Genomic DNA, 26251 nt, shown 5'->3' with positions numbered 1-26251 from the left:
CTTGCCCCCAGAGCGCTGCCCAGGACCAGCCAGCATGGACAAGACGGAGCTGATCCAGAAGGCCAAGCTGGCCGAGCAGGCCGAGCGCTATGATGATATGGCCACCTGCATGAAGGCGGTGACGGAGCAGGGCGCGGAGCTGTCCAACGAAGAGCGCAACCTCCTCTCCGTGGCCTACAAGAACGTGGTGGGCGGGCGGCGCTCTGCCTGGAGGGTCATCTCCAGCATCGAGCAGAAGACAGACACCAGCGACAAGAAGATGCAGCTCATCAAGGACTACCGGGAGAAGGTGGAGTCTGAGCTCAGGTCCATCTGCACCACCGTGCTGGTGAGTGGGGGCCAGCCTTGGGCTGCCTTCGGGTTGTGTGCCGGTGTGCCGAGCAGCACCGATGGGGAGCAGGGCGGAAGAGGCCTCAGGGCTGAGCCGCTCCGACCTCCCCACCATGGGCAGGGACACTCTCAGCAAGACTCAAGGCCTCAGCCAGCCTGGCCTTGAGCCCCGGGGAGGAGGCATCCACAGCCATAGAGTAATGCTGGGACCTTGGCTGGGCAATAGCATGCAGGGTAGTGATGGTTGGGCCCCACCTGATGGTTGGTCTCAACGATCTTGAAGGTCTCGGCCAACCTGAATGATGCTGTGGTTGTGCTGGGGCAGGGGAAGTCAGTGCAGGAACTTCTGCAACTGCTCCTGGGGTTACTAGGAGAAGGATCACCTGCACTCTGCTCTGTGCCCCATATCTGTAGAGGGGTTTGAGGGACACCAGGTGGAGTGTATTTGGAGTCTGGGTTTGGATGGAGCAGTGATCCATGTGTGGTGTTGCACTGAGGAGTTGATGCAGGGAGCTCATCCTCCTGCCTGCTTGGGCTGTGGTCACTGAGTTCATCTTCATAAGATAAGCTGGAGATAGGCCTCCACCTCTCTATTCAGAGCTTCTAAGCTGTTAAAAGCATATAAAGGGGCTGGCTCTGCATTTCATTTGCTTCTCAGACACAAAAATACTCTCAAGGGGTCCTTTAGAGATGGTTTAATGATTGATTTTGTTTTTCAATATAAAATAATATTTGATGAAGTAAGGATGGGAAATGAAGACAGTATTGAAATTGACTTGGTCAGATTCCATCTGACTTCTCAGGGGAACCCTTCATGAAAAATTTGCAGTGGTTATGGATTAATGTAGCACTAAGGGGTGAAGGCTGGCAGGACACCCCAGCATTCACCGGAGCCCCAAGCAGCAGATCCCAGTTGCTATGGACTGCAAAGCAGGCTGCTGGACCTCATTTTAGGGCCTGAAATGGTGCCAGGGGAGGGTTAGGTTGGAGATGAGGAACAATTTCTTTGGTGCAAGAGTGGTCAGGGATTGGCACAGGCTGCCCAGGGAGGTGGTGGAGTCCCCATCCCTGGAGGTGTTCCAGAACCCTGTGGCCATGGTTTGGTGGCCATGGTGGGGCTGGGTTGATGCTGGACTGGAGGCTCTCAGAGGCCTTTTCCAAACCAACCATTCCATGACTGTGGTGTGATCAGGGAGCTGTGGCTACAGGAAGCTGTAATGCACTGATAGTTGTGTGGCAGAGACTCTGCAGTGGTTTCCTTGCTCCTCTGAGTTGCCATTTGATGTGGTGGGTTTTTTTCTGGTGTCTAGCATTGCTAACATGAAAACAGGAAGAAACAATTCTGGAAGGAAACAGTTTTGAGGTAACTGCCCTAGACTGGTGCAGGAGACCTGCACTGAAAGCTTCCTGGTTTGGAAGTGACTGAATTTTCTTCTGAAGTGTTCTGCCTCATGTGCCAGGGGCTGCTACTTTGGATTGTGCTTCCTTGCATGCTGCCACCTGGGTTTGCTAGCTCTTGGGGTTGTGTTTTTTTTTCACTAAATCAGTCCAAATGAGCTACCTTTGATTGAAAAGAATGTGGGAATTCATGAGCTGAATGAGTCAGCTGAGTTAATCCCTTAACACAGTTCACAGATTGCATCAGGTTGGAAGGGACCCTCCAAGGTCATCTTGTCCCAACCCCCTGAAGTGAGCAGGGACTCCTCCAATCAGAGCAGGCTGCCCAGGCCCTGTGGCAGAGAGTCCATGGCTTGCAGAGGAGCTGTTTCTACAGTTAGAGGTGCAGTTAGGCTGTCAAACCTTCCCCTTGGGGACAAGGGTGTGGCTGCTGTAAGGCAGTGATCCCCATTTCCTGTGACAAGAGTTTCACTGGATCCTGTGTGACTGCAGCCCTGCTGCTGGCACTCTTCTTGGTGGCCTCTCCTCACTGGTCCACTTCAGAACTGACCTCCTGGCACCTCTGCATAAAACTCACTTCTCAGACTTGCTAATCTTCTGTCCTACCAGAACTGTCTCTTAAGAGAAGGTTATGCATCAGATCTCCTCCTGGCTGCTGTGCCCTCTTGCCAAGGAGCTCCTGCCTGCACAGGGAGGCTGAGGGGCCCTGCATGGACTGAGCCATCTCACACTGCTGCAGGGACTGCAGCCCCAGCACTGGTGGGCAGCAGGTGCTGAGGTAGCTGTGCTCACCCTCTGATGTGGGGAAGGCAAGCTCTGCCTGTGCCAGCTGAATGCCCCCCTGCACTCGAGGCTTTCTCTGGTCTCAGCTTGGCCTCTCTTCCCCATCTCACCTGGAAGGTAGCAGAAAGCAGTGAAGACCTCAGCTCCCAGCTGTATGCTTCTTGTGCTGCCCTCCTGGCCAAGGAGCCTTCATGGGGAGGAGGTGGCAGCTCCCCACTGCCAGCCTGGTGGTTTTCACTCCCTTCACTGAGGGCCATGTGCAGTTCTGTTCTCCTCTCCCTTTCCTCCTCCATCTACCACTCCTCTGATCCTTGAGTCAGCATCCCAGAGGTTGGAACTCAAAATGCACAAAGAGCTGCTTCCCAGAGCTGAGCCACAGAGTGGGTCTGGCTCCTCCTTTGAAGGGTCATTTCTTCCTTACTACTGCTTGTGGATCACAGAGATCTGTTAGATCTCTTCAGCTGAACCTCAGAGATGCTTTTGGACTCTTAGGAAGGCAGCTGGAGTGAAGCAGCTGCTGGTAGGGAGTGTGGAAAGGTTGCTTGTCAGCTGGAGAGTTTGGGCTGAGCAGGGCTGGCTGTGCTGGGTGGAGTGGGACTGCTCTTAGTCACACTACCAACAGCTTTTGCAAAAGGCTCTGGGGTTTTGTGGTTTTTTTCTGCTTTAATTCTGGCACAGCTCCTCCAAGTGAAGTGTCTGTGCTGGTGGGGAACCCTTCATTTACACATCCTCCTGCCACCAGTACAACCTGCTGCTGCTTCTTGATTTTAAAAAGGCAGCTGCACTGAGTCTGCCCAGGCTGCTGGGCCAGCTCCTTTCAGCTCCACCAGCACCTAGGAAGGTTGGGACAGATGAGTCTTGGGGGCCCTTCCAACCTGGCATTCTGGGGTGAACTTTTTTTTTTTTTTTCCCCCTGTAAAGAATGCCTCCAGCTAATTAGGGAAGGCATTGGTTTAGGGTTGTGATAAAGAACTTCAGTTTAATCACCACTAGAGTCTAAACATCCAAAATGGTGCTGAGAGATTTGTATAGAGATACAGAAATTGAAAAAAAAAAACAAAACAAAACCAAAGCACTTTGCAAAGAGAAGGTTCCAGGGGCACCTTAGAGCTGCCTGCCAGGACCTGAAGGGATCCTGCAGGAAGGCTGCAGAGAGACTTTTCCTGAGGGTGTCTGAGACAGGCCAAAGGGGAATGGTTTGAAGCTGAAGCAGAGCAGGGTCAGACTGGAGCTGAGGAAGAAGTTGTTGAGTAGGAGGTGGTGAGAGTCTGGCACAGGCTGCCCAGGGAGGCTGTGGCTGCCTCCTGCCTGGGGGTGTTGAAGGCCAGGCTGGATGAGGCCTTGAGCAGCTGAGTCTAGCTGAGAGGTGTCCCTGCAGGAGGTTGGAGCAGCTGAGCTCTGAGGTCCCTTCCAGCCTGAGCCATTGTAGGAGTCTGTGGAATGCTTTCGTGGATGTCCATCCCCCAGCAGTGGTCTCAGTAAGAGACTCCATTTAATGCCAACCTCCAAGACATTTCCAAGACAACTGCCTGCCTGGGCAGCAGGAGTAAATGTGACCTGAACCCTTTGTCACTGCTCTCTGAGCTGTCTCTCAGTTGAGAGTGGCTCTCTAAGGAAGAAATTATTTGATCAAACAAGTATTTGATTTGCAAGGTACACCAGGAGGCCTTCTTGAAGTCCCTGTATTGGTTGACTAATTCCTTGGCAATGCTGAGAGCTGCTGTTGAATCACTCTTCATGAGTCATACCCCAGACTTCTCCTGAAGCTCTGCTTCACTTGTGTTGATCACAGACTACAGATTGCCAGGTTGGAAGGGACGCCCAGGACCCCAACCTTTCTAGGGGAGAGGAAGCATTGAGGTTCCTCTGCTCTTCAGAGAGAGCTGCTGTGAAGGAAGGGCAGCAGCCCTTGTCTGGAAGCAGTTCACTCTCCACCTGCACCTCGAGGCTTTTCCTGTGTATTTGGTGGTGCTCTGCATATGTTCAGCTTCTAGGTCCTGATGTTGGAAGAGTTCCTCATGGAGCAGTAGAAATGAGAGTTGATAACAGCTTGCCCACAGTTGGAAACTGGCTGAGGATGCCATGGCCAAGCCCAGCAGGGCTTGGGAACAGCTCTGTGCTGTTGGCTCCTTATTGCTCATTTCTCTAGCTGAGACTTCAAGTTAGTTTCCATGTGCTCTTGAGTTCTGCCATGGCACAGTGAGCTAACGAGGCTGCTCAGCTGCTTTCAAGCAGCTGTTCTTGCACAGTTTGGTGTTCTGCTGTCTCAGGTCAGTGTGGTAGAACTGAGCAGGACAGCCTGAACCTCTCACAGTGACCCAGTAGCATCCCTTGTGCTGCTGCTCCTTTCCTCTCCCCTGCAGCAGTGCCTGCAGTCAGTCTGGAGCTAGCAGGTGTCTCTCCTTTCAGCTTTGGCTGTCTTCAGCTTGAGAGGATGCTCTGAATGTTTGATCTTCCACAAGACTGCAGAGCTCATTGTTGAGAGCAAGTATGAGTGTGCTGCTCCTGCCAGCTCCCATTTCCTTCCTTTCCTCCTTCCTTCCTCCACCTCCAGGGCTGCAGTGTTATTCCTACTGCTCTGCATAATGAAGAAACAATAAATGCTAATAAAAAGGAGGGTAAACCCAAAAGTCTCTGTCCACTTCTGATTTTCATCCCTTTTGTTCTAGTAGACCCACCAAGTGCTCAGTTGTAGTAGCAATAATTCAACCCCAACTCCCCATGCTGGAAGGCAGTGTTCAAAGCAGCACAAGCACTGCAAACCAGGTGAATGTTCCCTTGCAGCAGCAGACAGATTCCTCATGTCAGCTAAAATGTGCTGGCAGATGATGAAGCAGCTTTCAACACAGCCCTCTTTGGTGGTTTTTTTTTCCCCCCTACTGTTACCTTTGGCCTACAGAAAAGTGAAATCTGGGGTTTTATTGTAGATGCTGAAATCTGACAGCTTGGTGCTGCTGTGAACAATGTAGCAGAGTTCCTTGTCTTGGGCAGCCTTTTCCTCTGCTTTCTTGGCTTGAGGGCACAGGCAGAGGTGCTGTGGGGGTGAGACTGGCACCTGAGCCAAGGGGCACTGCAGTCTTTGCCCCTGGGAGCCCTGTAGTGAAGCTGCTGAGGGCTGAGCACACCATGACTGAGGTCAATGCTGCTTTTGGACTTGGCTTAGCTGTCCCAGGAGTGGTTGGGGCAGTGCTGCAAGCATTACCTTGGTTAACCTTTTGTAGGCTGAAGCAAAGGCTGTTGGCTCATTCCTCTTGAGTAACTGACTGTCAGGACTGGCTGCTCCATGACTGACTGCCAGAGCTGGGGCTGGGAAGGAACATTCCTGCTTGGCAGATGAAGGTCAGATCATAGTCACAGACTGCTAGAATGGCTCAGCCTGGAAGGGACCTCAGAACTCATCTCCTCCAACCTGGCCAGGGACACCTCTCAGCTAGACTCAGCTGCTCAAGGCCTCATCCAGCCTGGCCTTCAACACCTCCAGGCCACAGCCTCCCTGGGCAGCCTGTGCCAGAGTCTCACCACCAGGCTACTCAACAACTTCTTCGTCAGCTCCAGTCTAACCCTGCTTTGCCTCAGCTTCAAACCATTCCCCCTTGGCCTGTCTCAGACACCCTCAGAAGTCTCTCTGCAGCCTTCCTGCAGGATCCCTTCAGGTCCTGGCAGGCAGCTCTAAGGTGCCCCTGAAGCCTTCTCCTCTCCAGGCTGCACACCCCCAGCTCCCTCAGCCTGTGCTCACAGCAGAGCTGCTCCAGCCCTTGGACCATCTTTGTGGCCTCCTCTGGCCTCTCTCCGGCAGCTCTGTGTGTCCTTCTTTGGCTGGACACCAGAGCTGGAATGATGGAACTTCATGTCTGAACCTTTTCTAGCTCAGTGTGCTTGAAACTGATCTTTCAGTTCATTGTCTGGACTCAGCTTACTCATGTTTGTGCCTTTTTTGTTCTGTTAGCCTTTGTCCTTCTTGAGAGTCTGCCCCTGGAGGGCTACACTTTGGTGTGAGGAAAGCTGAATTCATTCCTCAAAAGTGTTGACACCTGGAAAAGCAAAGCCTAGAACCATAGAATGCACTGGATTGGAAGGGGCCTCTGGAGGTCATCTACTCCAGCCCCTGTGTGCACTGAGCCTCCTAAAGGGGCTGAAAACTTAAAGCCTGACTAAAAATAGTCTGAGGAATTCTGATGGTAGCTGAGGCCTCCATTCTGTGCAGTCACTGCTTGCTGCCCCCTGAATTTCTAGAACCCCCAAGGAAGCTGCTGAAGGACAGAGGTTCAGTGGCTGCAAGGTGTTGAGAACATAGGCATGGGGATGTTAGTTGGGTGTGCAGTGCCATTGCCTTGCTTTCAAGCTGCTGAGGTGGGTTTAGATCACTCATCTGATTTGCACAGATCTCTCCATCTGGGGCTCACACTGAGGAGAGGGTTGCCTGAGGTGTGCTGGAAGTAGGAAGGCCTGAAGGTCAGTGGCTTGTCTGTTGTTAAAAGCTGAAGAAATGAGCCCAGAAAACTGGAGGTCTCTAGGAGTGAGACTGTGCTGAGTCCCCCAGCAGGCAGTGAAAACAGGATCAGTGCCATGGCCTGTGGCTCTCTGCACCCCCAGGGCATCAGGTGTAAAGCCCTGGGAGCTGGAAGGCCCTGAAGGAGCTGTGATTTTGCTCCTGTCTTTCTTTTTATTAGTGAAAGGAATCAAGGGCTTGGTTTGCCAGGTTCCAGCCTTGATAAAGGTTTGTTCCTTGCTCCAGCAATCTTTGTTCTGTCCTTTAATTGCCATGAGCCATCTGCTGAGGGAGTTGGGTACAGGAGTCATGTCAGGCTCTGGGGACAGAAGGCTTCCATTTGCTCTGGTAATTCATGTTTAAAATGCCCTCCAAAGGCTCTTATCAGACTGACAGCCTCAGATTTCCTGGCTATCACTCACCCAGGAAGCTCTGGAGTGGGATACACTTTGCAGACTTCTTGTAGCAGAAATGGTTTGGAATGGGGGCAGGCAGCAGAGCCTGAGCAAAAGGTCAAGGCTCACTTGTTTGGAGAAATTGCTCCAGCAAGGTCATCTGAAAGGTTCTGGTGACTTAAAGGCTCCACTCCATGGTTGGAGGGTGTCTCACTGATGGGCTCACTGCTGAGACACCTTGGGTTTCCTGCAGGGTTAGGGTAGGAGGTGCAGCAGCTTCCCCAGCCACACCAATGATGGGCAGAAGGAGCATCTCTTCAGGCACCCTCCTGGCTTTCAGTGACCATCAGCCTCTGAGCTGGGGCCCCCAAGCAGAGCAGAACTGAAGCAAGTAAAACCTGTAGGTCATGGAAGGCTGGCTTTAAAAGTCAGTCATCTGCACAAAGGCTGTGCCTGAAAGCCAGGGAGCTCCTGCAGGCTGCTCTTCAGTTTGGGTGTTGGTAGAGAATCACAGAATGGCCTCCGTGGGAACACTTTAGGATCATGGAGTCTAACCAGCACCTAACATCTCCCTGTACACAGGGAGCTCCTCATCCAGATGGCTTTTAAACACCTGCAGGTGACCCCAGCCCTGCCCGGGGCAGCCTGTTTCAGGGCCCAGTGATCCTTCTTTCCTAATATCCAACCTGAACCTCCTTGGCTGTTTCCTCTCACCCTAGAACTTGTTACCTGGGAGCAGAGCCCAACCCCCACCTGGCTGCAGCCTCCTCTCTGGAGCTATAGAGAGCAATGAGGTCTCCCTCAGCCTCTTCTTCTCCACACCAAACCCCCCCAGCTCCCTCAGCTGCTCCTCCCCAGCCCTCTTCTCCAGACCTTTCCCCATCTTTGTTGCCCTTCTCTGGCCCTACTCCAGCCCTCACTGCCCTCCTTGCAGTGAGGAGCCCTGGCTCTGTCTCAGTCAGTCATCCAGACATACCTGCAGGGCTTCTGCAGCTGCTGAAATGTTTTTAAATGCAAACTGAGACTTTTTTGGGTTGATTCTGTCCTGTAATGGAAGATCAGAAAGGGAGGCTGCTGCAAGAAGCTTTCAGGTAGTCAGGATTCTGAAGGGCAGGGTTAGATGTCAGCAGTGTGTTTGCTTAGGGGAAAACACCACTCAGAGTCCCCTGAGCAACTGGAAATAGGGAAAATGCAGTCATGGAAGAGTGGCAGAATAAATTGGAGATCAAACCGCTGAGAGCTTTGGCTGTGTTGTGTGGCCATCAGTGCAGGACACAGCTCCCAGTTAGTGGAGAGGGGAATGGGTTGGGTTACTTAAAGACTCACTTCTACATTTGGCAGGGGAAGCTGGAAAACTTGGGGCTCTTCTCTCAAAACTGAAGTGTTTGACTTTCACTGGCTTGCTGTTTTGGTCTGGTGAAAACCTACAGCAAGAACTTGCAGTCATAGAATCATAGAATCAGTCAGGGTTGGAAGGGACCTTAAGGATCATCGAGTTCCAACCCCCCTGCCATGGGCAGGGACACCTCACACTGGATCAGGCTGGCCAGAGCCTCATCCAGCCTGGCCTTAAACCCCTCCAGGGATGGGGCCTCAACCACCTCCCTGCACAACCCATTCCAGGCTCTCACCACTCTCATGGGGAAGAACTTCTTCCTCACATCCAGCCTGAATCTCCCCACTTCCAGCTTTATTCCATTCCCCCCAGTCCTGTCACTCCCTGATATCCTAAAAAGTCCCTCCCCAGCTTTTTTGGAGCCATCTTCAGATACTGGAAAGCCACAATAAGGTCACCTTGGAGCCTTCTCTTCTCCAGACTGCACAGCCCCAACTCTTTCAGTCTCTCCTCATAGGAGAGGTGCTCCAGCCCTCTGCTCATCCTGGTGGCCCTTCTCTGGACACCTTCCAGCATGTCCATATCCCTCTTGTAATAGAGACTCCAGAACTGGACACAGTACTCCAGGTGTGGTCTCACCAGAGCTGAGTAGAGGGGGAGAATCACCTCCCTTGACCTGCTGGCCACACTTCTCTTGATGCAGCCCCGGATCTGGTTGGCTTTCTGGGCTGCAAGTGCACACTGACAGCTCCTGATGAGCTTCTCATCCCCCAGCACCCCCAAGTCCCTCTCCTCAGGGCTGCTCTCCAGCCAGTCCCTGCCCAGCCTGGATTTGCGCTTGGGGTTGCCTCCATCCAGGTGCAGGACCTTGCACTTGTTCTTGTTGAACCTCCTGAGGTTGGCTTGTGCCCAGCTCTCCAGCCTGTCCAGGTCCCTCTGGATGGATCCCTTCCCTCCAGCTGTCTGCTGCACCACACAGCTTGGTGTCATCAGCAAACTTGCTGAGGGTGCACTCAATGCCTCTGTCCATGTCACTGACAAAGATGTTGAACAAGACTGGTCCCAGGACTGAGCCCTGAGGGACTCCACTTGTCCCTGGCCTCCACTGGGACATGGAGCCATTGACAGCCACTCTTTGGGTGCGGCCATCAAGCCAGTTCTTTATCCATCTCGTGGTCCACCCATCAAACCCATGTGTCACCAGTTTGGAGACCAGGATGTGGGACAGTGTGGAAGGCTTTGCTCAGGTCCAGGTCAATGCCATCAATTGCTCTCCCCTCATCCATTAATGTTGTCACCTGTTCATAGAAGGCCACCAGGTTTGTCAGGCAGGATTTGCCCTTGGTAAACCCATGCTGGCTGTACCCAATCACCTCTTCACTATTCTTCTGTCTCAGTAATGCCTCCAGGAGAATCTGCTCCATGATCTTACCAGGCATAGAGGTGAGACTGCCTGGCCTGGAGTTCCCTGGTTCTTACCCTCGTTGAAAATGGGAGTTCTGCTTCCCCTTTTCCGGTCAGTGGGGACTTCACCAGGCTGCCAGGACTTTTGGAGAGGGCTCCTCCACTTCTGGTTTCTGGCTCTCTCCCAGAGCTGTTCAGGGCTCAGGCAGAGCTGTGCAGGGCTGTCAGAGGTGCTTGTTCCAGGGGCCAGGGCAGCTGGAGATGCAATGAATCTCAGCCCCAGCTGGGAGTGGTGTGGGCTCTGCCTTTAAGTGGGATTCCAGATCCTTCCTTCAGGGCCAACCCTGAACACTGCTTGCCAGTTTTTGAAGCCATGCAGACAAAGACTGGGAACCAAATGGAAAAGCTGAGTTAGGTCACCCTGTGTTCCCATGCCTCTGCTTTGTCAGGTCATCTTCAGGCTATTGCTGCAGGGGCAAACATCTTGCTCAAGATGTGAAATGGGCTGCTGAGGGCTGCTTGGGAACTGTTTCATGTCCTCCCAGGAGGAGCTGGTGCCTGGAGCTCCAGTCCAGAGGGGTGAAGAACTCTCTTATGCCCAATGACACCTTGGCAAGTGAAGTGATTTTCCTGCTGCAGCAGGGGGCTCTCCCTTTCCTGTCAAGACAACAACAGCTGAGTGTTAGAACACACCTAGGCTGCAGTGAGTCATGCTGGGGGCTCTGCAGGCACTGCTCAGGCTTGAAGGAGTCCAAGGCTCAGCACCACTCCATGAGATGATTAAAGCAGGCACTCATTTGTGAGTGGAAGCCCTGTGGCAAGGTCTCAGCCCACACTGCTCATCTGTGCTGTCAGAGCCTGGGGAACATTGGATGTGTTTGAAGGTTGCCATGGAGGGGGGCAGTGCTCTGAGCTGCCTCACCACCACCTCAGCTCTGCAGGCAGGCTGGCAGCCATTGCCCTGCCTGCTGCCTGAGGCTGCTGCTTCTCAGCTTGGAGCTGGAGAAGAACCTGAAGGCTGTTCCTGGATCTGAGCCAGCAGGGTGCCAAGGTGGCCACCAGCAGCCTGGCCTGGAGCAGCAATGGTGTGGGCAGCAGGAGCAGGGCAGGGATTGTCCCCTGGATCAGCACTGGGGAGGCCACAGCTTGAGTGCTGGGTTCAGGTTTGGAGCCCTCACTGCAAGGAGGACATTGAGGAGCTGGAGCAGGTCCAAAGAAGGGCAACAGAGCTGGGGAAGGGTCTGGAGAAGAGGGCTGGGAGGAGCAGCTGAGGGAGCTGGGGGGGTTTGGTGTGAAGAAGAGGAGGCTGAGGGAGACCTCATTGCTCTCTACAGCTCCTGAGAGGAGGCTGCAGCCAGGTGGGGCTTGGGCTCTGCTCCCTAGGATCAGGTGTTAGGTTAGAAGGAGAGGAAATGGCCTGGAATGTGCCACGGGAGGGTTAGGTTGGAGATAGGAAAAATGTCTTTGGTGCAAGAGTGGTGAGGGACTGGCACAGGCTGCCCAGGGAAGTGGTGGAGTCCCCATGCCTGGAGGGGTTCCAGAATCCTGTGGCCATGGCACTTGGGGCCATGGTTTGGTGGCCCTGGTGTGGCTGGGTTGGTGCTGGGCTGGAGGCTCTCAGAGGCCTTTTCCACTTCAAACCACTCCATGGTTGCAAGCACTGAGCATACTGCAGGCCTGTCTGAGTTCTGCAGGGCACACAGATGCTGTGCCCACTGGAGGTGAGCTGCTGCTCTCCCAGAGGGCTGTGAGGTGGGACCCATGGTCAGGGTGGGAGTTCTCTTGCTCAGCCCAGAGGTGCTGCCTGTGCCTCTGCAGTGCTGTTCAGGAACTTGTCTCAGTAGGTTGGTTTCAGCTTCTTCACTGGCATGTGACCAATTGGTGCTGAGGCCAATGTGCTGTGCCAGGCAAACACCACCCTCAGCAGTCAGTGCCACTTGCTGCCACCCATCTGACAGCCTCAGTCCTTCTTGAAAAACAACCAAGAAGTGAAAACCAAACCAGCCAAAAGCACTTCATATAGGGACTGCATCCCCTGTGGCTCAGGAGGGGAAGGCACAGCCAGGAACTGTCCAGCCCAGAACCCCTGGCATGGCAGCACCTGACAAGCACTGGCACAGCAGAGAGCTGCTCAGCAGCTGATGCCAAGCTCAAGCTGCTTTGGTTTAGGGTTTTTTCCCAGTTTATAATGATGGGGGCAAACTGTTGGAGAGCATCACTGCTGCTGCTGGCTGCTCCTCCATTGACTTCTCCTGGTGGTGCTGAGCTGGTGAGAGGTGCAGTGGCCATGAGCAGCACAGCACTGAGGCTTTGGGTGCTGCTGAGGAAACCCAAACATGCTGGAGGTGTTGGCAGCTGAGTGACAGGTGGCACTGTTAGCTCTGCAGCTACTGCAGTTTACCACAGGGAGAGCTTCTGCTGGCACCTAGGCACAGGAGGGTATCTTTAGCTTGCTCTGAGAATTGGCCTTAAACTGCTTGTGATCAGTAGAAAATGGCTGGAGCTGACCTGGGTCCTCTTCCTCCTCTGGTGCTGAAGGCTAAGCATTGAGAGTGGCAGCATCCCTCAGCTGGTGGTGCTGGGGTGTGCAGGACCTCTGCACCTGCTCTCCTTGGAGGTCACAGAGTTGTTTTGGTTGAAAGCCCTTGAAGCTCACTCAGCCCAACCCTGCCCTAGCTCTGCCAAGGCTGGGGCTGAGCCATGGCCCTCAGCACCACAGCTCTGCCCCTCTGAAACCCCTCCAGGGATGGGCATTCAGCCACCTCCCTGGGCAGCCTGTGCCAGGCTCTGAGAACCCTTCCACTCAACAAGTTCCTTCTCATCTCCAACCTGAACCTCCCCTGGTGCAACCTGAGGCTGCCTTCTGCAGGAGGGGAGGAGCAGCAGGTGTGGGCATGGTGCTGCCAGGGTGGCAGGAGTGTGAGCACAAGGTGCAGGCAGAAGGAAATGGAGATGGGAAACCCTGGCACCCTGCAGGAGGGCCCTGTGCCACCTGAGAATGCCCCAGAGCTGGGGAGGCAGCAGGTCAGTCACAGGCTGTCACACCAAGCCCGTCACACCAAGCCTGTCCTGATGCCACCAGCACACCATGGTCTGGCTTGAGGGCCAGGCTTTGAGTCCTGTGGTGCTGCTTCCCAGAGTCACCCATAGCAGGGCAGGGCAGCAGCTGAAGCCATCCTGTGGCTTTGTGTGGCAGCACCTGGGGCAGGCCTGGTGTTGATTCAGCTTTTGGTGGTGGTTCAGCTCCTGGGGTTGTAAGCTGCAGTGGCAGCTGTGCTCTGATCCGCAGCTCTGACCAGAGAGAGGAGTGGGCATGGGTGCTGCATGGCACGTGGGTGGCACTCCACTGGTGCCACCTGGCTGGCTTAAGCACAGCATCACCCCCTGGCAGTGCCCTGCTCTCTCTAGGTCAGGTTGTCAGCTGCTGAGGCTGGCTGAGGCCTGCCCCACTGCTCAGCTGCCTGGAGTGGTTTTGCTGACTCTCAGCTCAGCAGTGTGGCCAAGGGAGGAGATTCTGCTGCTCTGCTCCACACTGCTGAGACCTCACCTGGAGTGCTGTGTGCAGCTCTGGAGCCCTCAGCACAAGGGGCAGGTCCAGAGGAGGCCAACAAAACTGAAGGCTGGAGCACCTTTCCCATGAGGCCAGGCTGGGAGAGTTGGGGGTGTTCAGCCTGGAGAAGAGAAGGCTCCAGGGAGACCTTCTGGAATGCTTCAAGGGCCCAGCAGAAAGCTGGGGACAGGCTTTGGAGCTGGGCCTGGTGTGACAGGACAAGGGGGGATGGCTTGAACTCAAAGAGGGAGGCTCAGACTGCAGAGAAGGGAGAAATGTTTGACACTGAGAGTGGGGAGAGCCTGGCCCAGGCTGCCCAGAGAGCTGGGAGCTGCCCCATGCCTGGCACCACTGCAGGTGAGGTTGTCTGGGGCTGTGAGCAACCTGCTCTGGCTGGGGATGTCCCTGCTGGCTGCAGGGCTTGGCCTGGGTGACCTTGAAAGGTCCCTCCCAGCCTAAAGCACCCTCCTGGTTCTGTGAACTCCTGTTGGAAATGGGGCTGCCTGCCCCCGAGGGGGAGGCCAGGGAATAGATGGGAGAAGGCCTGAGCTGTCCTGGCTAGGACTGAGCTAAGAGTGTCAGGTAAATCATTCAGCTGCTTGTGCTGCCAGCCTGCTCTGCCCTGCCCTCCCTGCCAGCCTGCCTGGAGGAGGGAGGGCAGGAGGCCCTGCAGGAAGTGCTGCTGCTGTCCTGGGGTGCAGCAGATGCATTGGAGATGGAAAGGGCAGGGCTGCAGAGGACAATGATCAGCTTGGGTGAAGTCTCTTTGTGTTCTCTTCCATCCTCTGGGGTTCATCAATGAGACCTGGCCCCAGTGAAAGCAATTAAAACCCCAAACTGGGGCTGCAAAGCCCAGGAGGAGGATGTCCAGCCCAGGTGGTGGAGCACAGACCTCCCTTGCCATGTGCTGTGCTGAGGGTTAGCTACAGTCAGGGAGTCAGAGAGTGCTCTGGGCTGGAAGGGACATCAGAGATCACCCAGTTCCAACCTGGGACAAGAGGGACACAGCCAGCCAGAAGGAGAAGCTTTTCTCACTGCAGAAACTTGTAAGGTGGCAGCAAGTGAGGATGAGCCAGGGGGTGCCCAGGTGGGCAAGAAGGGCACCAGCATCCTGCCTGGATCAGCAATGGTGTGGGCAGCAGGAGAAGGGCAGGGATTGTGCCCCTCGATCAGCACTGCGGAGGCCACAGCTTGAGTGCTGGGTTCAGTTCTGGGCTCCTCACTCCCAGAAGGACATTGAGGAGCTGGAGCAGGGCCAGGGAGGGGCAACAGAGCTGGGGAAGGGTCTGGAGAACAGGGCTGGGGAGAAGCAGCTGGAGCCCCTGCAGCCCTCACTCTCTGGAATTCCCACTGATCCATGTCCCATCCAGCTGGGGGCTGCTGTCTGGCAGTGCTTTTCCAGCCTTACAGGAGTCCTACAAACCCCTCCTGGTTGCAGTGGAAGGGTGCCAGGCTTGGTATCACCTTGCTTGGAAACAACCTCCTGCTGCTTTCTCTGGGCTGGCAGTGACTGGCTGACCTTGGGGGTCCTTTCCAAAGCAGTTCCATGGTTCTTGCCTGTTTGAGAGTGCCTTGGCAGGGGGTGTGTGGAGGGAGCTGTGTCTGGAGCTGTGTGCAGTGTCACATCCATGCTGAGCAGCCTGTGGCTGCACAGAGACCTTCTTGCCAGCCAGCTGGGGGTGCCCTGCTATCAGTGCTGGCTTGAAATCACTGCCAGCACCTGGGATGGCTCTGGAATGAGCAGAGGCTTTCAGCTGGAGTGCTCTGCTGCCCCTGGTTATTAATGAAGCCATAATGGTTTGGTATGTATGGGGAGCAGGCTGGTGTCTAAAATTAGCTCCTGGTGATTGCAGTGCTACAGTTACTCATTAAATGCTGAGGGGTTTGCCCTCAGAGCTGGAGTTCTGCAGCCTTTGCTTTGTAGGTGCTCCGTCAGCTTGGAGTCCTGCTCCTGAACTAGCCCCACTGTGCAGGCCTGGGGGGGACTTGCTGCTGTTTTCCTCACCACGTGGTCTTCCAAAGAACTGAAGGCACATTTCTGTCACCTAAATTCTTGGTGTAGAGCTGCTCTGAGGGCTCTGGGGTTCCCCTGAGTCTGCTGCAGCCAATCCCCATCTCTTGTCAGCTCCAGAGAACAGAGCTGGGCTTTGGGAATGAGCTGGGTAAGGAGGGGAGCCAGAAGCTGCTGTGCTCCTCATCAGCTCTCTGAAGTGCTCCCTTTGGGGGTAATCTACTGCTCTCCTTTGCCTTCTCCCACATTTTGGAAGGGCTGGGAGGCCCTGCAGCCTTGGAGAAGGACTTGGCTCCTCTTGCTGCAGCTTCTGAGCCCTGTCTTGTCCTGGTGAGCAGGCAGGAGAGCTGTTAGCAGCAGCTGAGGGGTGATGGAGAGCACTCTGTGGCTGGAAAGATGTGTCCCTGCCTGCTGGCTACCCAGGAGCAGCTCTTTGGCTGTCTCTGGTAGGTGGGCTGGAGAATCCTTACCCAAGTCTCCTGAGCACAGCTCATGGCAGAGCCAGCAAGAGCTGAGCTTTGTCACTGTTTGCTGGGGAGCAGGAATTGGTTCTTGGTTGTAAACAGCTTCAAACTTTGCCCATCCTCTCTCCCTTTTCTGGACCTGCTCCAGCACCACAAGAAGGAAAACTGGAGCAGGCTGCCCCTGGAGGTGTTCCACAGAGGCAGAGATGTGGTGCTGAGGGCCATGGCTTATCCCCAGCAGAGGACTTCTCCAGCCAGCACAACCCTGATGGTTTCTCCAGTCCCAGCTTCCCCCTCTGCAAGAGCACTTCTGGAAGGAGAGATGCATGTCCTGGGACTCAGCTTGGTCAGGAAACCACAGCTGGGAAACCTTTTCCTGGGCCTGCTTTGCAGGGTGCTGAGCCTCTGATCACCTTCCCTGTTCTCTGCCTTGGTGCCTTTCCAGGGGTTGTCTGAAGGAGCCTGCATCCATCTCAAGCTCCTTAGGAACTCCTTTTTCTCTCCTGGCAGCCCTTGAGCCCCTGGCAGGCTGCTGGGGAGCAGGAGGAGGCTATTTGCCCTGCTGTGTGTGACCTGTGCCTGTCTTGGCTGCTGCAGGAGCTGTTGGACAAGTACCTCATAGCCAACGCAACCAACCCCGAGAGCAAGGTCTTCTACCTGAAGATGAAGGGAGACTACTTCCGGTACCTGGCCGAGGTGGCCTGCGGGGACGACCGGAAACGTGAGTGCCCCTGGGCAGGGGCTGGGCTGGGGGCAGGGGCTGGGCTGGGGGCAGGGAGCTGGGCTGGGGGCAGGGGCTGGGCTGGGGGCAGGGAGCTGGGCTGGGGGCAGGGGCTGGGCTGGGGGCAGGGAGCTGGGCTGGGGGCAGGGGCTGGGCTGGGGGCAGGGAGCTGGGCTGGGGGCAGGGGCTGGGCTGGGGGCAGGGGCTGGGCTGGGGGCAGGGAGCTGGGCTGGGGACAGGGGCTGGGCTGGGGGCAGGGGGCTGGGCTGGGGCAGGGGGCTTGCATGCCACTGCCAAGCTCTTACCTGGAGTGTGCACAACACCTCTGCAGGAGGAGGAACTCCTCTGGTGTGAGGCTGCTGGAGGCCTGCAGCAGGCTGCCCAGAGCAGGACTCTCCTCTCTGGAGAGCTTCCAACCCCACCTGGACACTGGGATCCTGGGCAGGCTGCTGTGGGTGCACTGCTGGAGCTGGGTGATCTCCAGAGGTCCCTTTCCACCCTCAGTGTGCTGGGAGCTGTGAGTTAGCTGAGTGGGAGCAGTTGTGCCTCAGCTGGACATCTCCAGAGCCCCTGGAGATGGAGACTGCAGGTCTGAGCAGCCTTCAGTGCAGCAGGCAGGGAGCTGGAGCTGGAGCTGCTGGGCTCTGCCCTGGTTTCTGGGGAGCTACTGGAAAACAGCTCAGGGGAGGGTGTGCTGCTGTATTTCATGTGGGGATTTGACTAAAGCAGAGCTGCTAAGGAAGGCTGAACAGATGCCTGCAACATTTGCACTCCTTCCTAGAGTCCTGCTCCTCTTCAGCCTTCCCCATGCCAGGGTGAAGCATCCCCTGAAGGCTTCTCTGTGCAGCCTGGGGGAGCAGTGAAGCAGGCTGCCTGCAGGCAGTGGTGCACAGCTGCAGGGGGTTGTACCTCAGCTGCCAAAGCCTTTGGAGCACTGCAGTCACCTTAGTGTCTGTGTCTGCTCACTTCTGGGTGTCCATCTCTCTCCTGAGCACCTTGGCTCTGGAGCAGCTTCCTTTGCTCCCTCTGTTCTGTCAGTGTGGCAGCTGCACTGCAGGGGGAACGTGGAGGGGCTGGAGTGTGTCCAGAGAAGGGCAACAGAGCTGGAGAAGGGTCTGGAGAAGAGAGCTGGGGAGGAGCAGCTGAGGGGGGTTTGGTGTGGAGAAGAGGAGGCTGAGGGAGACCTCATTGCTCTCTACAGCTCCTGAGAGGAGGCTGGAGCCAGGTGGGGATTGGGCTCTGCTCCCTAGGATCAGGGGAGGAGCCCAACCCTAGAAGGAGAGGAGATGGCCTGGAATGTGCCAGGGGAGGGTTAGGTTGGAAATAGGAAAAATGTCTTTGGTGCAAGAGTGGTGAAGGATTGGCACAGGCTGCCCAGGGAGGTGGTGGAGTCCCCATGCCTGGAGGTGTTACAGAACCCTGTGGCCATGGTACTTGGGGCCATGGTTCAGTGGCCCTGGTGGGGTTGGTCAATGGTTGGTTGGGTGCTCCCAGAGGCCTTCTCCACCCCAGGGCACTCCCTGATCCTGCTCCCAGCTGGGCTGGCAGCCATGAGTTTGCTTAGACCCAGTGCAGAGCTGTGCTGGCAGCGTGCTCAGCTGGGGCAGCTCCGGGGCTGGCAGCGCTGCAGCACTCTGGAGCCATCTCTGAGACCCTGCTGTATCCTAATGGCTGTGTCCTCCCCTGCACAGAGACAATAGAGAACTCACAGGGAGCCTACCAGGAGGCCTTTGACATCAGCAAGAAGGAGATGCAGCCCACACACCCCATCCGCCTGGGGCTGGCCCTCAACTTCTCTGTCTTCTACTATGAGATCCTCAACAACCCCGAGCTGGCCTGCACGCTGGCCAAGACAGTCAGTGCCTGGGGGGGCTGTCTGAGGGGGGCTGCCTGGGAGGGACTGCCTGGGGGGAACTGCCTGGGTGCTGCCTTGGGGGGACTTCCTGGGGGTGCTCTCTGGGGGGGGCTGTCTGGGGGGAACTGCCTGGGTGCTGCCTGGGGGGGGGGGCTGCCTGGGGGTGCCTGGAGGGTGCCTGGGGCCTCTGCCAGGCCACAGGGTCAGCCCTGGCCTTGTGCAGGAAGGAGCCCCTCAAGGGCTCCTGTTGCTGTGGTGCTGGGGGAATAAAGGGCCAGGAGCAGGTAGTGCTCCCAGCCTGGCTGCAGGGTCTTGCTAGGCCTTCCCTGTGCCTCTGTGAGACAGCAGCTGGGGGCAGGAGCTGCTGTCGTGCATGGTGCAGGCTCTGCTGCCCTTGGTGCAGGCTCTGCTGCCCGTGGTGCAGGCTGTTGCCCTTGGTGCAGGCTCTGTTGCCCGTGGTGCAGGCTCTGTTGCCCGTGGTGCAGGCTCTGCTGCCTGTGGTGCAGGCTCTGCTGCCCTTGGTGCAGGCTCTGCTGCCCATGGTGCAGGCTCTGCTGCCCTTGGTGCAGGCTCTGCTGCCCTTGGTGCAGGCTCTGCTGCTTGTGGTGCAGGCTTTGCTGCCCATGGTGCAGGATGTTGTCCTTGGTGCAGGCTGTGCTGCCCGTGGTGCAGGCTGTGCTGCCCTTGGTGCAGGCTCTGCTGCCCGTGGTGCAGGCTCTGCTGCCCTTGGTGCAGGCTCTGCTGCCCGTGGTGCAGGCTGTTGCCCTTGGTGCAGGCTGTGCTGCCCTTGGTGCAGGCTGTGCTGGCCGTGGTGCAGGCTATTGCCCTTGGTGCAGGCTCTGCTGCCCTTGGTGCAGGCTGTGCTGGCCGTGGTGCAGGCTGTTGCCCTTGGTGCAGGCTCCTGCCTGTGGTGCTGGCTGCTGCCCATGGTGCAGGCTCTGCTGCCCTTGGTGCAGGCTGTTGCCCTTGGTGCAGGCTGTGCTGCCCGTGGTGCAGGCTGTTGCCCGTGGTGCAGGCTGTTGCCCGTGGTGCAGGCTGTTGCCCTTGGTGCAGGCTCTGCTGCCCTTGGTGCAGGCTGTTGCCCTTGGTGCAGGCTGTTGCCCTTGGTGCAGGCTGTGCTGCCCTTGGTGCGGGCTGTGCTGCCCGTGGTGCAGGCTGTTGCCCTTGGTGCAGGCTGTTGCCTGCAGTGCAGGCTCTGCTGCCCGTGGTGCAGGCTGCTGCAGGGCAGGCAGGGCTGAGGCTGCTGTGGGCTGTTGCAGGCGTTCGACGAGGCCATCGCAGAGCTGGATACACTGAACGAAGACTCCTACAAAGACAGCACCCTCATCATGCAGCTGCTTAGGGACAACCTCACAGTGAGTGCCTTGCCCTGGACTCTGCCCTGGGAACCTGCCCTTGGCCTGCTCACACTCAGCTCCTGATGTGCACTGCCCTGCCCCTGCCCTGGGCTTCCCTGGCTGACTGACAGCAGCTTACAGTGCTCGGTGCTGTGCAGTCTGCAGCGGCAGCTTGGGCAGCTTGGGCAGCTCGCTGCTGGCCTTGGCTGTGCAGCAGGAGCAGCCAGGCAGCTTAAGACAAGACAAGGAGTCCAAAAAGAGTGGTCTGTGATCAGTGATTCCTCTTCAGACACAAGACCTCTTTTCTGCTGTGCATCCCTGCTCTGCTCCTGGTCCTGGTGCTCATTAGCAGGAAAGCTCAGGAATTCCAGTGCACTGAGAACAAAACTGAGCTGGGGTTTGAGCCTAATGATTCACCACTGCAGGGAAGTGCCCACTGGAACCCCCAGGATCTCTAGGGCAGTTCCTCAGGGAATGCATCAGTGGAAAACAGTGCATGGCAGTGCCAGCAGTGCCCAGTGCTGTGCAGCACTCCTGCCATGGAATTGTCCTTTCTCAGCACCATCAGCTCACTTAGCTCCAGCACCCAGAATGCTGATCCTCACTCTCAGCTCTCCAGCTGCTGCTTTGGGAACTGCTCTTGCTCATGAATGAGGCCTGGAGCAGCCTGGGCTGGTGGGAGGTGTCCCTGCCCATGGCAGGGGGGTTGGAACTGGATAAGCTTCAAGGTCCCCTCCAACCCAACCCATTCTGTGAAGCTGCCACCCAGACTTGAGAGGTGTGAGGCTGATGCTGAGAGCTGAGCACAACAGCCTGCAGCTGCTCAGGGCACTGCACAGCCAGCTGGGCCCTGCCTCCACTTACCTCTCCAGGAGTCACACAGCTCCTGGTGCTTTGTAGGCATCAGGGTCCTTAGGGACATGGTGGGATGGCCATGGTGGTGTGGGATTGAAGCTTGGACTTGATCCTAGAGGGCTTTTCCAGCTCAAACACTTTTGTGATCCTGTTCTCACGCCAGATTCATGGAATGGGTTGGGTTGGAAGGGGCCTTGAAAGTCATCTAGCTCCATGGAATGGGTTGGAAGGAACCTTGAAGATCCATGCCCATGGCAGGGGGCTTGGAGCTAGATGATCTTCAAGCTTCCACCAACCCAAGTTGCTCAAGTCCCCATCCAGCCTGAACTCAACCACCTCTGTGGAAGGGACATCTGAGTGCTCTGAGCTGACTCTGCTCTTCCTCTCTTTGCAGTTATGGACATCAGACAGTGCAGGAGAAGAATGTGATGCTGCAGAAGGTGCAGAGAACTAAAGCTGCACGTGGGGCATCATCTCCCCTCCCCTGCCCCTCCTCCAGAAACCTTTTTACACGTCTCCATTCCTTCTAGCTCCACTGGGATTTCCTATAGCAAAGAAAACAAGGAACAAAACCCATTCATGTGTATGGAAAATCAATTTATAGTCTTTTCACACTGCAGCTTTGGGAAAACAAAACAAAACAAAACTCCATTCCTTGATTTGTGGTTTTTGGTTTGGTCTTTTTTTGGGTTTCTTTTTTTTGGTCCTGGCCTTCCTGGTGTGCAGTTACTGCTGTAGAAAAGTATTGATAGCTTCATTTCACATCAGCCCCTTCCAAAGCCTTCTGTAGAGGACTCTCAAGTGTTCCTGCTAGTGAGAAAACCCAAACCTGATCCAGTCCCTGGCACTGGGCTGTGCTTTGTATTCCAGTGAGGTGTGGCAATGTAGTGCATTGCAGCTCCAGAGTGTTTCCACCTAGCTTCTCGTCCTCCACATCCCCTCCCTGCTCCCCAGGGTTCCCACCCTTGGCTCCCCCCTGGCTCCTGTGTGCTGTGTCAGTAGGGATGTGGAAGCACTGGGCCAGCATTTCCACTTTGGAGAACCAGCAGCTGAGTTGCTTCCTGCAGCACAGCAGCTTTGTGTGTTCCCAGCAGGGCCTCCTCCACCCTCCCCAGGCACAGCTCCCTCCCTCCTGCCCCTGTGGCCTTGCCTAGGTGTTAGCAGCAGCCTGCTGTGTGCTGGGGGGGCAGGCTAGGGAGTGCATGGCAGCTCTTCAGGACTGGAGTGGCAACCCCCAAATGGAATTCACAGGGCCAAGTCTCCCAAGGTTGGGGTTCTGGGGTTGGTTTTCTTTAGTACTTTTCCCTGCAGGTTTGTGCACATGTGAGGAGGTGCCCAAGTTTGTCCAGTGATCGTTCCTTAGAGAGTTTGGACCACTATTGTGTGTTGCTAATCATTGATTGTAGTCCCAAAAAAGCCTTGTGAAAAATGTTCTGCCCTCTGTAACAGCAAAGTTAACATTAAATAAAATTACATTTTATAAACCACCTCCTGCTGGCTGGCAGCACTTCCATGGCACCACTGCAGGCCCCAGCTTCACCTCAGTGGCCTCTGCCCAGGCCTGTCTCCAGCTGAGTGCTGCTCCTCAGGCAGCTCCTGGGCTGGAAGTGTCCTGGGCCACCTGGCAGGTGGGCTCCTGGCACCCAAACCTGCTGCAGCCACTGGCTGTGCCTTAGAGGATGGGGAAGGGAGCCCGGTCTAGGTGGCCCTGCTCTGGCAGGGGGTTGGGCTGATGATCTCTCCAGGTCCTTTCCAGCCCCTCACATTCTGTGATTCTGTGACCCTCAGATCATCTGCTCCAAGGGACAAGTGCCAGGGCCTTGAACCTCTTCCATGCCCTGCAAACCTCCTCACCTGAACTTGGCATCTTTGGTAATCCCTTGGGCTTCTCTCACCTGTCCCCTCTTGTGTTTTTTCTCAGATGGCATTGGGTTGCTCCCAGCTCCACTGGGAAGTGCTCCCTGCTGAGGACACCTCCACAATCCCTGCCAACCCTCAGCCCCAGAGCTGCCAGCCCCAGGTTCTCCTGCTGCAGAGCAAGCACACAGCTGGCACTGCCCAGGAGCTGCTCAGCCACCAGAGAGCTGGGGTCATGCCCCAAGGGCACCTGGGGCCTGCTCTGAAGGCAGGTGCCAGCCTCTGTCCAGGGCAAGCAGCACAGCTCCAACCTCCCTCTGCCTCCTCACCAGGAGGGACAGCACCAGGAGGGCAAAAAGCCAGGCAGGGTTGTGCTGTCAGCAGGGCTGCACAGAGAGCTCCTGGGTGAGCAGGGATGGGTGGAATGGCAGAGCTCTGGTCCCTCTCCAGCAGCAGCTGGATTTGGGATGGTTGGAATGGCAGAGCTCTGTTCTGGATGGGAGCTGCAGGGGACTTGTGTCTTGTCCCTGATTGATCTGGAATTGAGGTTTGTTCTTGATCAATCTGATCTGGATTTGGGGTTTGCTCCTGACCATTTGATCAGAGTCTGTATGGGGGCATCTTGTTTGATGTGTCAGAGTCCCTAGTGCCAAGGGAAAAGCAGCAGGGGAAGGAGGGATGCAGAAGGCCTGCCCTGGGTTGCCCAGCAGAGTGCTGTGGAGCAGCAGGGCCCTGGCACATGGAAGGGAGAAAGGTTCTGCTGTTGTGCTTTCATTTTGCAAGCTGCTGCTCTTTGCAGGGGCAGCTCATGGCCTCTCCACAGCTCCAGGTGACAGAAGGAGAGGAAATGGCCTGGAATGTACCAGGGGAGGGTTAGGTTGGAGAGGAGGAAAAATTTCCTTGGTGCAAGAGTGGTCAGGGACTGGCACAGGCTGCCCAGGGAGGTGGTGCAGTCCCCATGCCTGGAGGGGTTCCAGAACCCTGTGGCCATGGCACTTGGGGCCATGGTTTGGTGGCCATGGTGGGGTTGGGTTGGTGTTGGGCTGGAGGATCTCAGAGGCCTTCTCCAACCCAACCCGTTCCACAATCCTGTGTTCTGCTGAGGGATGCAAGCACTAAGGACTTTCCCAAGGCACCCTGGAGCACCACCAGTGTCCTGCTGAGGCTGCTCAGAGGATTGCAGGCTCTGCCTGCTCCCTGCAGGCTGTGGGAGCCTGCAGCAGGAAGGCAGAGCTGAGTCAGAGCAGCACTTCCTGCTGCATGCAGGCAGCCCTCAGCCCTCCCACCGACTGCACAACTGCTGCTGAAAGCTCTGCTGAGCATCAGCCTCCCAGGGCTGGCTGTGCCCTGCAGCTCCCTGGAGCTGTGCTGGGGTTGCGAGCTCTGAGCCCCTCTCCAAGCAGCTGTGTCCAGAAGTCCTCTAAAGCTCTGCTGGGCACAGCCAAAGGGGCTGAGGGCTGCAGCCCCACCCTGCAGGAGGGAGCTGGAGAGCTCCTGGTGTGGGAAGGGAAGCCCTGCAGGAGCAGCCCTGGCAGCTGGGATGGACCAAATGACCTCACTGCTGTGTTCCACGAGAGCTGTCCCTGAGTGCCCAGCTGGGCCTGCAAGCACCACTGACCACAGGCTGTAGGGACTCTGCCAGAGCAGCACAGCTGGCCTGGGGCTCCTGGGCCACCACCCTGCCAGCACTGCTCAGCTGGACACCAGAGCCTGACCCCTTCAGAGTTGCCCTGCATCTGCTCCACCTGCAGCTCAGGGCTGTCTCCTCAGCTGCAGGACAATCTCCTTCTCCTGAGATCTCACCTGGAGCCCTGTGCCCAGTTCTGGGGCCCCCAGCACAGGAAGGACACAGAGCTGCTGGAGAGGGGCCAGAGGAGGCCACCAAGATGATCAGAGGCTGGAGAACCTCTGCTATGGGGACAGGCTGGGAGAAGAGAAGGCTCCAGGGAGACCTCAGAGCAGCCTTGCAGTGCCTGAAGGGGCTCCAGGAGAGCTGGGGAGGGACTTCTGGCAAGGGTTGGGAGTGCCAGGACAAGGGACAATGGCTTTGAGCTGGGAGAGGGGAGAGTGAGACTGGAGATGAGGAAGAAAGTCTTTCCAGTGAGGGTGGGGAGAGACTGGAACAGGTTGCCCAGGGAGTGGGCAGTGCCCAACCTCTCCTGACCTCTTCTGGTGGCCTCAAACCTTTCCCAGTAGAGTTTTTGTGTCACAGGATGTTGAAGCCCTGCTCTGTAGCCCAGCTCTGTGGACTCCATGTTCTGGGGAGCCTTCTGAAGTAGGTGTCTGGGCCATGCTTGGCTGGAGAAGGTTGGCCCAGTCCTGTGCTCCCCTGGCACAGGTGAGCAGCTCTTGACTCCTCGTGTGGGCCAAGGGAGGAGCTCTCTCCTGCTCTGTCCCTGCTCACTGCAGGCTTGGACCAGGTGACCTTTAAAGGTCCCTTCTGTTCCCAACCACTCAGTGATTCTCCACCATGCCACCTGTGGAGCCAGACACCCAGGCACTTTGGCTGTTTTCCATGCCCTGCACTCCTCTTCCTAGAGGAATTTGCTGTGCGGGGTGATCCCAATTTCTACAACAGTGAGGAGAAAAATCCCCTCAGGCTCTAAGGAACGGAAATGGATCCCTGTGGGTTATAAGCAAAGCTGCCTTGATGATGAAGGAAGCTTCACACTGAGCAGTGAGGGAGGGCTGAGTGCTGAGGGCCCTGGGTGGAAGCAGTGACTGAGGACTCCCCACCCTGCCCTGAACACGCTCTTGCCTGCCTCTTGCTGCTTGGTTTTTCCCTTAGCTTGTGAAGTTTTTCCATGTTTTTCTTTTCCAGATGGAATGGAGAGGTTCTTGCTGCTCAGGGACCCACCTCAGGGAGATCAAAGTCACCAGCAGATGTAGTTTGATGTCTCTGCTCAGACCTCACCTCCAATCCTGCCTCCAGCTCTGGTGTCCCCAGCAGAAGAAGGACACAGAGCTGCTGGAGAGAGTCCAGAGGAGGCCACAAAGATGAGCCAAGGGCTGGAGCAGCTCTGCTGTGAGCACAGGCTGAGGGAGCTGGAGGTGTGCAGCCTGGAGAGGAGAAGGCTCCAGAGGAATCTTAGAGCTGCCTGCCAGGACCTGAAGGCATCCTGCAGGAAGGCTGCAGAGAGACTTCTTTTCCTGAGGGTGTCTGGAGGAGATAAGAAGGAGAGAAAATGTCCTGGAATGTGCCAGGGGAGAGCTAAGTTGGAGAGGAGGAAAAATTTCCTTGGTGCAAGAGTGGTCAGGGACTGGCACAGGCTGCCCAGGGAGGTGGTGCAGTCCCCATGCCTGGAGGTGTTCCAGAACCCTGTGGCCATGGCACTTGGGGACATGGTTTAGTGGCCATGGTGGGGCTGGGTTGGTGTTGGACTGGAGGATCTCAGAGGCTTTTTCCACCCCTAACCATTGTCTCCTCCCCAGTCAGGTCCTCCAGCCCCTCCAGCATCCTCACAAC

General features: G+C 56.4%; 1 protein-coding gene across 1 annotated transcript; it reads left to right on the top strand.

Moving 5' to 3' along the window:
- Window positions 1-22409, top strand: YWHAQ (tyrosine 3-monooxygenase/tryptophan 5-monooxygenase activation protein theta). The gene is made up of 5 exons (XM_054383614.1): window positions 1-328; window positions 16758-16881; window positions 18573-18736; window positions 19996-20091; window positions 21323-22409. The coding sequence occupies exons 1-5, from the start codon at window positions 35-37 to the stop codon at window positions 21380-21382; spliced, it is 738 nt and encodes a 245-aa protein (XP_054239589.1). The 5' UTR covers window positions 1-34; the 3' UTR covers window positions 21383-22409.
- The last annotated feature ends 3842 nt before the right edge of the window (window positions 22410-26251 follow it).

This window comes from Indicator indicator, chromosome 9, assembly GCF_027791375.1.
Source record: "Indicator indicator isolate 239-I01 chromosome 9, UM_Iind_1.1, whole genome shotgun sequence".
NCBI classification, from domain to species: domain Eukaryota; kingdom Metazoa; phylum Chordata; class Aves; order Piciformes; family Indicatoridae; genus Indicator; species Indicator indicator.
The sequence above is the reverse complement of the archived record's forward strand: the minus strand, read 5'-3'. Positions and strand labels throughout refer to the sequence as shown.

Coding starts and splice junctions, on each gene's coding strand:
- YWHAQ (XM_054383614.1), top strand. CDS start 35: ATGGACAAGACGGAGCTGATCCAGAAGGCCAAGCTGGCCGAGCAGGCC. Junction 329..16,757: donor CCATCTGCACCACCGTGCTG/GTGAGTGGGGGC, acceptor TGGCTGCTGCAG/GAGCTGTTGGACAAGTACCT. Junction 20,092..21,322: donor TGCTTAGGGACAACCTCACA/GTGAGTGCCTTG, acceptor CTCTCTTTGCAG/TTATGGACATCAGACAGTGC.